The sequence below is a fragment of the Oreochromis aureus genome, linkage group 1 (genome assembly GCF_013358895.1).
Source record: "Oreochromis aureus strain Israel breed Guangdong linkage group 1, ZZ_aureus, whole genome shotgun sequence".
NCBI classification, from domain to species: domain Eukaryota; kingdom Metazoa; phylum Chordata; class Actinopteri; order Cichliformes; family Cichlidae; genus Oreochromis; species Oreochromis aureus.
In genome coordinates this window covers 15,915,053-15,927,841 of record NC_052942.1, presented here as the reverse complement: position 1 = coordinate 15,927,841, position 12,789 = coordinate 15,915,053, and the positions used below count along the sequence as shown (strand labels likewise).

At 42.2% G+C, this 12,789-nt stretch overlaps 1 protein-coding gene across 4 annotated transcripts; it reads left to right on the top strand.

The window, feature by feature from the left end:
• The first annotated feature begins 2,710 nt into the window (after positions 1-2,710).
• marchf7 (membrane-associated ring finger (C3HC4) 7) lies at positions 2,711-12,176 on the top strand. Of its 4 annotated transcripts, none has more exons than XM_039609079.1 (11): positions 2,711-2,729; positions 4,717-4,931; positions 7,500-7,643; positions 7,791-7,962; positions 8,182-8,373; positions 8,495-9,632; positions 9,824-9,993; positions 10,084-10,187; positions 10,610-10,714; positions 11,297-11,345; positions 11,482-12,176. In XM_039609079.1, exons 2-11 carry the CDS (start codon positions 4,740-4,742, stop codon positions 11,571-11,573), a joined length of 2,358 nt encoding a protein of 785 aa, XP_039465013.1. In that variant the 5' UTR covers positions 2,711-2,729; positions 4,717-4,739; the 3' UTR covers positions 11,574-12,176. The 4 variants fall into 4 exon arrangements, with proteins under 4 accessions (XP_039465013.1, XP_031584760.1, XP_031584761.1 ...); XM_031728900.2 differs by lacking the exon at positions 2,711-2,729 and adding an exon at positions 2,754-2,971; XM_031728901.2 differs by lacking the exon at positions 2,711-2,729 and adding an exon at positions 3,014-3,391.
• Positions 12,177-12,789: the final 613 nt, after the last annotated feature.

Sequence of the window (12,789 nt, the reverse complement as noted above, 5' to 3'; positions counted from 1 at the left end):
CGAATCACCAGTTTAAAAGATCTCAAGAGACATATTCCTATATAAATATAACTACCCAGTCAAAAGGAATAATCAGAAAGAGCCTTGGCCACAAAAGCCAATCTAGAACTCTGTAGAATCAGGTCCAGATTTCATTTTGTGGAGGTGGGAGAACATTGCAGAAGGACAACTGTTTGTGCATCACTCATTCCAGTCCTTAGTTAAAACCACATGTCAGCACACTGGATATTTGACAGAAATGGATTAATCACGAAAAGCAAAATCCCCAGGTCTGAAGACACAAAAAACTGACCTATTTGACCCTTATTCCCATCTGTATGTGTCAAGGACACCAGGCAATGAGCATCAGCTCATCAATTCCTTGCCAAAAGCCAAACACAGTGGTAGGGATATCAGACTGTGAGGTTACTCTTCTGTGACATGGACTGGGAGACTGGTAAGGATAAAAGGTGTATGCAGTAAAATATATGTCAATCTTCAGTGAATACCTTTTTCACAGCACTTGCATTTCAGAATGCAAAACAGGTCATACTTCATCAACACAACCTGAAACATACTGCTGTGGAAACACACGAGAGGATTTCAGCAAACTCCAGAGTGCCAACACAACTCAACATTACAGTGTCAGAGTACCTGAACCAAAACAGAGCATCTTTGAAGAGACCTGCTTATCCCTGTACACTGACACACTCCATCCAAACTAGTTGTGTCAAATCCACTTCTGAAAATCCTTCCGACTCCCTCGGTATCCATTTCTAGGTACGGTTTACCTGTTGCCACTCTCTTGTGTTGTATTATGCATATGTGTGTGTCTGCCCTGCTGCAGATGTGGAGGACCAAGAGAACCAAAGCATAAACACTTAGTATAGCCATCTCTGCTGTATTATTGCCTGCTGCTACAGAACTCACTTTTTCCTCCATCTGCCCTGCGATTCTGCCCGCTTCATCTCCAACCCCTGCTCTCCACTTCTTGTCTGCGCCAAAGCTCTTCTGTCACTGGAACAAACACAGCACACCAACACTCAGCTCTGCTTCCCCCAGATAGACTTAACTTCCTGTACTCTCTGTACTCTGCTGTGCCTAGCTCCCCCCTACCCCCACCCCCCTTCCCCTGCTCCATCTGCCCCAGACTTATGCCCAGTCTAAATATTTCTCCAGCAATCTTGCCACCCTCACTTGAAAATAAATCAAAGTTTGCTTGCAACCATGCCTCCCATTGTCTGTCTGCTTCGTGGCTGATTAGTTTAGGAGAATGGGCTGGAACAATAGTGTTGTGCAAGACTCCAAATTTTGGTATCAGTCCGATACCAAGTAAATACACATTCAGTATTACCAATATCAACACAGAGACAGATATGTTTAACCTATAAATGCAGCATACGTAGGGGAGAGTGGTGTGCCTTGATTTAGGAGATGAATCATTAATTAGCAAATTGTGAACACATGTTAATCACCACTAAATCACATTTTATGTTCCATAAAAATTTGCTAAAACAACAAAACACACATTTTAGCTTCTCATGTATTTTGAAACTGGGTTTTTTGGAGATGTGGAATGCAAATGTGCCTGTCTCTAAAACACTTTGGGTCAGCTTCTGTTGTTTAAATGTGCTATAGGGTATAAATAAAACAGATGTGAAAGTCAACACAAAAAGCTTCAGACATTTATAGTGCATATGGGCTACATATTGAATTTAGAGGATGAAACCATCGGCTTAACGTTGTGCTGAACATTGGGGGCGCCAAATCTCTGCCTATATAAATAAATAAATCTGGGTAAATTCCCAGATGATTAAACATGCAGCTATTTTGCTGGCAATAACATGAAATGAGTAAAGACAATCAACAGCCTATTTATGCAAGATAATTTATCATTTTATTGGGGAGGGGGTTATATTGGCTGGGTCTGATTATTGGGGGGGGTCATGACCCCCCTAACCCCCCTGGAAATTACGCCCCTGGATGAAAAGCATCGATCCTATCACGCCAGTATCGTTCCAATACCAGTACCAGCGATGGTATTGATATCGTCCATATTTGGATATTAATCAAAAAATTCAACAAGCTGGAACTTGTAGGATTGCTCCTCAGAACTTTCCCCAGTGAAAGTACTTTGTTTTTGCTTTGTCACTGTGGACTATTCTGTGTGGACCAACAAACATACATTTCCATCATTTCTGAGATGAATCTGAAAGGATGTGAAAAACTTGTATGATATGGAGATCTGAAATATTGTTCATTTTTCCTCGACCCTGCCTTGTCTCAGATGTGAAATGGAGATGGAAACATAATTGATGCAAAAACACTTAATTACAAGCAGAAGAAATCATGAGTTAAGTCAGCAGCATTAAATATTAAAGGCTAAAGTGCTCATCAGTCATAACTGCTGAATGATCCCTAGTTGAAACTTTTTTTTTTACAGCGGTATTAGTGCTTTAACAGCATTTTAGCATTACTGATTGATTTGTATGGATGTCATAAACAATGGTGTACTGTCTTTAATCATTTATTTATTAATTCATTTCTATTTTTTTCTTAATTTGTAAAGTAACTGTAAATAGATTTTGAGCAGGCTGCTTTTAGTGAAGTAAATCTCATTATAAATAGAGAGAAGGAGTCGTTAAATCAGTCTGAGCACTAAAACATTAAAAACAGGACTGAATTGTCGGCCACACGGGGGTGTTGTTCGGCTCTGCCTGGATACTTTTGACGTTACAAAGTCGCACCAGGTTTGTTTTAATTAGTGCCATAAATACTCCTGTGTTCTTCTCAGGCCGCACAATTGTAGCTGGCTCAGAGGTGGCAGAAGAAAGGGGTGGATGCAGGTGGATGTTCCAACAACCACCTAAAAACAACATTTCAGTCAGACCACTCCCTCCGGGTCACGGTAAAGTCACTTAACCGTCTGCGTCGACAGCAGGCAGCAGACGCCATCGCTCCTGTTGTGCGAAAAGCAAGCTTGAAACTAAAGGTGAGGTGGGAATGTTTTGGGAATTTAGCTGACGCAAGCTGGCGTTTAAAACTTAAAAAGAAGAAGAAGCAGAAAAGAAGAAGCGAGTGACTGTCGTGAAGTGGGGGTTATGGGGGAGCTAAGCAGCTAGCTTTGAAGCTAACAGGGCTGTCTGCTGAGTCGTCGGAAAACAGCAGCTGAACTGCTCGGTAACCGAGTCTGAACGACTGCTAGCGAGATAAACAAGACTGGTAAATAGCCAGCGACGGCTAACCTGCTAATGTAAACACGGAAATTGGCATCCCTTTTAACCCGGGTGTTGGTTAAACTGCTAACGTCGTTTGTCGTGCAAGTGCAGCGGAATGTAATAAGTTGGTGAAGACACACAGCGACGCGGAGTTCGAAGCATCCAGCGTGAATGGAAATACACGGCAAGCGCAGGTTAACGGAAATTCATGAAAGTTTGAATGCTACCTATCGCACAGCTAAAGATAAACGGCTGTCAGACGGCTAACTATTAGATGGATTCAGGGTTTTGGTGGCGAGGAGGGCGTTGCTTGATAAATTCAACAAAGCAAGACGTCAGGCAGTCGGGGTTAGTCATGGCTCATCTCGAAAACACAGGCCGCTGCCGAGTCTGTGCTGCCAAAAATTATTTAAATTCTTTGGTAGGGTTGTGGTGACTAATGAGGTTTTGTCGACGGGTGTTGGGGTTTCAGGTCCTCATTATGCTAGTTCTCCATTTGTCTAAAAACGTAACCTGCAAATAAGTTAGCCATAAATAAAGCGAGGGCCTTGCTTATGCAAACGTATTAAAGACTGATTGGGGAAAATCCAGCTAAACTGCATTGCCTTTTAGTAGGATGCACCTGCACGCTTTTTCTTTTTTTGTTGTTGTTGTGCAAAATTTGCAGAAAGTTCTAATGTTTCTGCTTTTACGCTTCAGATTTATTTGGACTGTTTTGGGGATTTCAGTGGGAGTTTTACTGATTAATCTGTTTTTACAGGTTTCAGTGCTGTGTTTTGGTTTCAGTGTTTTTTGCTTTCTGGCCTGATTTACTGCCCTTCATTTCTGACCTGACAGGCTGCTGGCTGGCTGTACTATCTGTGACCACAGGTGCTGTAGCTAATCTCAGTGTCAATACCAGGAAGTAACTCATACTGTACAAGTTTATGCCATGAAGGCTCGACTCTCTGTTTTTAGGTCAGCTGGTACATCTAGAGTTCAGCTGGTGCTGATAGTTGCTTTAAAAAATGTCAGAATAATACAGTTTATTTGGCTGTGCTCACTGTGCTGCTGTTGTAATGGTGTTTAATAATAAATGAGTGTCTTATAAGTGTTGCAGAGCATCTTGTTTGCTTAGAGGCTCAGCTCGCAGGGCTGAGTTGGCTCCTTGGTAGTGTCATGTTCCTGTAACAGAGTTCAGTCCTTAAGATAGGCACTGTGACTTTGATACCAAGCCCAGGAAGTGGCTGGGTGGTAAGCTTTTAGTGTTTAAAGACACACTGTCACATGTGCTCCATCAACAAATCAGAGGTCTTGCAGCACTACCCAGCACAGCATTGTTGCTTAACAGATTGAAGTTGCAGGCCCTTTAAAAGTTTGTGCTGAGAGGTGTGGACTTCATGTCCTGTCTTGTGTTTAGGTGGAATAATAGGCACTTGTAAAAGGAAGTTAACATTGAAAAGACATCTGTGGTATTACAGTAACAATATCGTTTGTTTTGTTTTTTTTTTCTCTCTTTTTTTTCCCCCTCCACCCTCAGCTTTATTTTCAAGGCAATCCACAATGGACTCGAGGTCTCGCAGGCTTCCGTTTTGTCTGTCCAGCTCAAGGTCGTCCTACATATCCAGTCCTACGCATTCAACAGTCCCATCCTCATCGCTGGGCTCCAGTAGGCTATACAGCAGAGAGACGGTGCTGAATAATGACCGCTTCCCAAGGGCGTCATCGCCTTACAAGGCAGATGTCGACAAACAGGTAGGTAGGCTGATGGCACAGCAAAAAATGGCTAAATGCAGGGAATCGTACACTTCATTTTACACCATGCACACCCCCTTCCAGACCTTTTGCTTACAGTATGTACAGCCAAGTGCTAAGTGTGTGTGTGTGTGTGTGTGTGTGTGTGTGTGTGTGTGTATTAGGGCTGGGCGATATCTCGAGTTTTTAAAAAATATCGATATATTTTTATACGAGATATAAGATGTGACAATATCCTTTATATCGATATAGTCTGTGTTATGTTATAATTATAGTTGTGGAGCCGCAAGTTTGCCTCTCTTTCGTCCACTTTTGTCTTTACGCAACGTTACTCGACCTCGCCTCTCTCCTTCACTGAACACAACTCCCCCTCCTCCCCCATCGCTTCACCTGCAGGCAGCGACAAGATGGACATGGCAAATCTCTGTTAACGAGTTACTGCGCATCGCCCCGTGCGTGGGGCTGGACGGCGTCAATGGGTTAACGAGCTAACCACGCTAACGCCATGAAGCCCAGAGGGGCTGCACAGCCTAAAATCCTTTCATTCTCTCAAAAGTTGACTGCGCGCCTTTTGTATGAATTCTGGTTGTGCTTGATGACCGCGAACCGATTTTATGTGATACACAGGACTCAGCAATCTGTCAAAAAATGTTTTAGTACGACTTTAGTAAACTACGGAGCTGCACCACTTGATGGATTATCGGAGCATTACGGCTACCTCGCGTAGTAATACATACGTACTGTGCTTCAAGGTAATGTTACCGTATTGTGTGTGTGTATAAGGACCATAAATGGCACCTGTTAAGAGATGTGGTTATGCAGCTGATTTCAAACTCCAGGCTGTCAGTTACGCAGTAGAAGTTGGGAACAGAGCAGCTGTGAAATCTGTCTTTGTTATTATGCTCAGCGTCTTTTAGTTTACATTTTGACTGCACAATTATGAGCTTTTTGTTATGCACAAAAACAACATAGTTTTATTTATGGAGCATTATTATTTAATAAATGCTCATAATTTATTTTTGAGTAGTTTTTTTCATGTACATCTGCGCTGTATGTTAGTAAAAGTGCCTGTGTGACATCTGGGACACAGCTTTGACTAAGAACTCTCTTTTTGTTCTTAGTTTATGGCTTTAAAAAAAAATATCGAGATATATATCTTATATCGCCATCCAGCTAAAAAAAAAAATCGAGATATGAATTTTGGGTCATATCGCCCAGCGTGTGTGTGTGTGTGTGTGTGTGTGTGTGTGTGTGTGTGTGTGTGTGTGTGTGTGTGTGTGTGTGTGTGTGTGTGTGTGTGTGTGTGTGTGTGTGTGTGTGTGTGTGTGTGTGTGTGTGTGTGTGTGTGTGTGTGTGTGTGTGTGTGTGTGTGTGTGTGTGTGTGTGTGTGTGTGTGTTATTTTATTTTGTTGAATACAGCAGTTAAATGTCACCATTTTATCCCAACTGGGTGAAATTTCAGCTGGAAAGCTGCTGGTTTGAAGTTGGATACAGCGATTGGTTACAACAGCAGCTGCTCCTAAAATCTGCCTCCCTACTCTCTCCTCTACTACCTGGGGCTCTAGTGAGCTGCCTTTCTAGTGTATTCCATGCCATTCAAGTCAGCTCTTTTTCTCACAGGTTCCCATTAGTGCATGATCCAAACTACGTATATCAGTAGTGCAACAGGAGACACTTTGGAGGTCTTTTTATAGGGTAGCCTAGATTCCTTGGCACATGATGTGCGTATTTCAGTCCCACTGCTCGTCAAAGACCATCTCAAAAGAGAGTGTTACTATTGGCTCTGGCTGTGTCTGGCTGTTGTTGTGTTTCTTTTTTGTTTTTGTTTTTTTCAAGGGACTCTTGGTGCTTTCACCCTACAAACTACCTTGTGTATGTTAATGTTATTGCTCATGAAGCGAGATAAGCAATCGAGATAAGCAATCATTTGCTCTTAATATTTCACTTAAATCTGCACAAGTTCTTCTTCAAACCTAAGACACGTGAACATGTTTGTTAGCCTAAAGAAAGATTGTTAATTTAAAAAAAAAAAAAAAAAAAGGGTGTTAAAGCGGACATGAATACTTTCTCATTTTCTTTTTTTGGCCTGCCACTTCAAACTACTTGAGTCATTGTCCTTCCTGTATGAGATATCTAAAGGCAGTCTGTTGACATGTAGGTCTGCTCACGTTTGTCTTCCTTTTCAGTTTAGCACTAAGTTTCTTATGTCCGATTTAGACTTCTGCAGGAAATCTGCATCGTAACTTGCGATATAACCAGAAACCTCTTTTAACCTTATGCTACAACCTTCCACATAACCTGCAGTGCACATCCTGAGAAATGTAACTACACATAGGGTCGACACTGCCAACACAGCTGAATGGCATGGAAGGTTGCGGTGTAGAGTTAGAAGGGGTTTATGGTTTTGACATAGATTTCCCACCAATTTCTAAATCAGGGATTAACCTTTAGATGCAACACATATGTACATGTATGCATGTTTGTGCTGCTAGAGAACAAGTTGCGAACCACTCATCAAAACAATGCACTAACTAATACTAAAGTTATTTACCTTGTCTCCTTTCAAAGAGTTCTCGTCTCCTGAGCTCGACAAGAGACTACAGTAACTCTGACAGTCGCTCCAGTAGCTGGAAGTTGCCCTCTCTGACATCGTCCAGCAGATCGTATGATTGCCAGTGGGCCGATTCCTCTCTCAGCAGCAGGAGCAAACTGGTACTGATGATGATCTGTGCCATTTTCTAACAGCAGGCACAAAAAAGCACCCTGGTTAAATGTATTTTGTGAAAGACTGCAAGGTAGAGGACTGTTGAATGCTGTTGAAGTATTTTATTCTCTGATGTCTGCCTTCATTATTTCCAGACTGACTCTGAGGCGAGGTTTGGGATGCGCTCGGGTATGTTGAATGCCGTTGACGACGGCGACTCTAAAAGGGCCAAACTGTCAAGCGCCAACAGAGGAATTTACTCAAGAATGGCCAGCAGCTCAGTTACAGGATCCACCTACTCCAGTAATGGGCTTAGCAGCGGCAGAGGTACGTTATAGCAGTTCACGGTGCTGTTTCCTCATTACCAGCTGAAAGTAATACAAAGGCTATGAAGTGAAAAAGAACCTGGCATCATGATAGCGAATAGGAAAAACAAATGTCAAATGAAAGAAACGTTGCATTCAGGGAGAATTGATGAATTTCTACTTCCCATCAGCATTAATTTGATTTGGAACATTTGTATACCCTCTTTCTTAAAATGTATAGGAGAAAAACCAAATGACTCTCTTGATTCTTCGTGGAGCTCATGCCGATTACTCTCACGGTCATCATCGTCATCATCCTCTTCATCTTCCAAGCCGTTATTGTCCAGAAGAGACCAAGAGACAAAGAATGAGCCCAGTCTCTCAGGTTTGGGAGAAAGAAGAGTTAGGACTCCTGGATTTGTTTCCTCATTATGTAGGCTTCGGTTTTCTTTTCTTTTTCTTTTTTTTTTTTTTTTGATAATTTGAACACATAATACCATGTAGACTTGGCGCCAGTCTTACACACGCTACTCTTTTCTTTACCCTTGTTTCAGATCAGACAGGCCGGGTGACCTCCACATATGCACAGGGAGCTCGTCCTAAAGAAACTTCCTACTCTCCCTCATCATCTTCTTCCTCTTCTACTCGAGAAAGCTCCCACTTGAATCACCACTTCTCCTCTTCTCACGGGACTTCTCCTCAGGTGCATAACTTCAGGAACAGAAGCGCAACCCGTTTTTCAAATGGCTCATCAACCCTCAACTCATCTCAGGAACAAACGGAAAGGCCCGAATCCTCCTCTCATACTTCCTCCTCTTATTCCTCCAACGCACCCTGGTATGCCACTCCCGTGCCCAGACCAGAGCCCACGCTGCCGAGGCCGATCCCTGAAGGCGCTGAACCGGAGGGCCGTCGCTCTACACGCCGCCTTTTGTCCCGTCTCTTTTCACGGCGCTCCAGCCAGGACTCTTCAAGCGGATCTTCCAGTGTTCGTTCAGTTGATGACGACAGCCCGTCAACTGGTGGGGAGTCGGTGGACAGCGATGAAGGAATCAGGATGTCTAGTGTGGACCCCGACACTGGAAGGTCAACCATCGGTAGCCTCAGGAAAAACAGAGCAGATCTCAGCTCTATCCAGGAAAGCAATCGCGGTGACTATCACAGTGGCCTGCCTCGACCACGAATGGCGTCGTGGAGAGAGCCTGGTGTCAGCAATGGAGGCGGCAGCAGCTCCTCCTGGCTTTCTTCCTCCTTCCGCGGCCGCTGTCCTCCTCTCCTCTCTCGCCTCAGAAGGCATGCCAGGGATGAAAGCACGCAGTCGACTGTGGCCTCAGAAGAAGGTTACAGACGGCCCCAGCGTTTACTGAGAAGGTGGGATGATCTTGAGCTTAAAACCTCACAGGATGATGGAGACGATGATAATGAAGAGGATGAAGAAGAGAATGAAGAAGAGGAAGGAGCAGTTGGTTTAGAGGCCTTTGGTGCTGGGCGTACTTATACAATCGAGAATGAAACATTACCTGAACTCGAAGATGCCTCCGTTGAAATTTCACCACGGCGTAGAGTCAGGGTGTATGAAAACATTTCCATTTCTGTGGGTCCTCTGGGTGGGGCTGAGAGCCAGCCTGACGACCAGAAAGAGAAGAACATTTCCAGTAGGGATCAAGAGAAGCTGCGCAAGATCAAAGAAAGGTAATGGCTTTTGATCTGTCTGCGCTTGACTGATCTCACTTATTTTGTAGTGATCAGTGTCAGACCTTTAACACGTCTCTGTTTTCTCAAGGTGTTTATCAGCAGCTCTGTGCTAATGAATTCATGAAAAACAGAAAAAATGAGGTTATACATTGTATCGAGTAGATCTGAATGCCCTGTTTCCTGTTTAGACTGTTGCTGGAGGATTCTGACGAGGAAGAAGGTGATCTGTGCCGAATCTGCCAGATGGGGGAGGAATCTTCATCCAACCCCCTGATTCAGCCGTGCCGCTGTACGGGCAGTCTGCAGTATGTCCACCAGGAATGCATCAAGAGGTGGCTTCTCTCCAAAATTGGCTCAGGTAATCACAGGCTTCTCATATGGGTGCAGCTTTTACAAATACTGTGTCTCATTAATTACTACTTTCTTTTATTTTTTTGTTCCTGCTCAGGTGCAAACCTCGAAGGCATCACAACGTGTGAACTCTGTAAGGAGAAGCTGCGTTTGAACATTGATAACTTCGACATTCAGGAGCTGTACAGGACGCATGTGCAAGTGAGTCATTTCACCTCGCTTGGAGAAAATAATATCAGAATTTCCAAACCCCAAAAACTCTAAAATTTAAAAAGAAGCAGTTTTCATTCACTGTGGCTGATTTAATTAATATCAATAAATGTGTCTAACAATAAATGCAAATTTATTGATAACATTTATTGATAACATAATCAAGGAGTTCTCTGCCCTTTTTAATTTGAGTGGATTTAAAACATGTCATTGTACCAAGTTTTAAAAAACAAAACAAAACACAAAGCACAATGAGTGCTGGTGTGATTGATGTGACTCCTCTGTTATGATGTTTACTGCTGTTGGATCTGAACAAAGTTGGATTATGTTGGATTAAACACAGACAAGCAGCATCGAAGCTGCTCTCAGTATGCAGGGAAAATGTCCTTACAAATGTTTTTCATGCTCTGCAGTCTGAATATGACGAGTTCATCAGTAGTGGTCTCTACCTGGTGGTCCTGCTGCATTTCTGTGAGCAAAGGTTCTCAGATGTCCTCGGAGCGGTCGATACAGCTGGGGTGAGAAACCGCACAAATTCACCTGTGGTGTTTATTAGCCTGAACGCTGAAAGACTCATTTATTTACCAATTATGTTAGAGCACAGCTGTAAGAAAATGCTTGTGAACCTGCGAGAATTTCTGCTGTGATTTTAATCAAAGAAAACATGCTGCTGTCATCTGAGTCAATCATAGACAAACACAAATTCATCCAGATTAATCTCACACAATTATTTTGGCTTTGGCTAGACTATGGGAGAAGCTGATTAGATGTCACTATGAACTTACAAAAAAGCAGACACATAAATGGGTGTTTTGTTGGTAGACTTAAGTTTTTTCCACATTTTGATAATGAATGTAATCTTTGGTGTGATCTTTTACATGATACCCACTCCTCAGTTGTCTTCTGATGGCCATCCAGATAACCAATGAAAGTTCACAGGGTTCACAAATGTTTTCTTGAATTTGTGTAACACATTGAGTTTTCCCAGTCGCTGTGCATAGTTGAGCAAAAACACTTGCACAATTTCAAAAATGTTGAAGTGATGAATTGTGGCTGACTTGAAATCTTGAAAAGAGACACATCTTCCCTTTCTCACCCAGTTATTCAACCTGGTGAGAATTCTTCATGAACACATGGACAATCTTGAAAGTATGTTGCTCTTCCCTTCTGTCGCAAACAAGCTTTTGTCCAGTTGTTTTTGTCTAAAGCCACCAGCTTTGTGTTGACAAATGCATGAGCGATCTTTTGTGGCTACATAATTTGACTTGATGTCTGTGGATTGCAGTTCCCCATGGAGAAAGTGACGAGGAGGTGCGAGACAACAGACCGTCCATCGAGTTTTCGGACCTGGATGACGATCTCGAAGAGGAGTACTAAATATGTGGGAAAGAATAAAAGTAGGTCAGACGATCTGCAATTGCAGGGCTTCTCATTCCAGGGGGCTCACCAGGTTTCACACAGGCTTTGACATCTGAAATGCAACAGCGGCTACAGATGCCAAGTGCACAGAACATGTCTCAACTTTTCTGCAGATATGCAAACTTGGAATGAATTAGTACACAAAATATTTAGGTTAATACCACTATATTGTTTCCCTGAGAGTGCACTTTAATTCAGTTATAATTCAATTAAAATGCAAGTTTTTTTTCTCTTTTTTTTTAAAAACTGTTATACCACAAGTGCTTTAATGTTGAGATGAAAAAGCAGAAACAGAATGGGACTGTGGTAACAAGTGATATGTACTTGGTGTGATGGCGATTGCGAGCTTTGGGGGAAAATAATAATAAAAAATGAAATTATTCTTTTGTGTTTTTCTCTGATTATTTTTTGTTTCCCAGTTAGGAATATGATAAAAATAGAAAAGGCCGGGGGGGACGTACAAAGACAGGACAGTTTGTCAATGGTGTATCATAATTGCTTTGTATGTACACATCTCGTTTAATGCTTCTAATTTTGGGAATAAAGAATAATTGCACACTGCCTTATGTTCAGTCTTCTTTACTATCAAGCATGAGGAACCTTTTTTTTTTTTTTTGTTTTTTTTTGTAGCTGTGTTGCAGGTAAAGTGCAGGGACGTTGGATCCTGGCAGACTTCTAGATGAGTGTCACTTACAGCAAAGCTTTTCACTGTTATCACAGCTAGTGGTAAATTGCAGCATACAACTGCACACACTGCTCGTATGGGATCACCCTTAAATGAGTGTTTTCATATCTGCCATATTTGGGAATGAAGTGACAAATGGCAGCATGCTCTGACTCTCCCAGTGTTTTATTTTAGAAACAATTTTTGGCCACAATTCATAACTACATGTTAAAGCTCATTGTGACATGAGCTTCTGGCCCAACAGTTTACTTTTCTGCCTGTTTCTCATCATAAATTAAGAACAGAGGAGATTGATTCTTTTTTTTAAAATCACATTTATTTTTGGATACTGAATTGGAGATATCAAAATCAGCCACACCTTGACATTGTTGATTCTTTAGATCTTGAGGGGTGATTCAAGACTTTTCCACAGTGCTGTATTTGAAATTATTTAAATGATTTGTGGTGATATAGGGATTCTTATCCCATACTGTTCCAGACCAAGCAAGA

Bases quoted from the DNA above. Each gene is read 5' to 3' on its own strand.
- marchf7 (XM_039609079.1), top strand. From the start codon at position 4,740: ATGGACTCGAGGTCTCGCAGGCTTCCGTTTTGTCTGTCCAGCTCAAGG. The intron at 9,633-9,823 runs GTAATGGCTTTT...TTTCCTGTTTAG, and splicing joins CTGCGCAAGATCAAAGAAAG to ACTGTTGCTGGAGGATTCTG. The intron at 11,346-11,481 runs GTATGTTGCTCT...TGTGGATTGCAG, and splicing joins ACACATGGACAATCTTGAAA to TTCCCCATGGAGAAAGTGAC.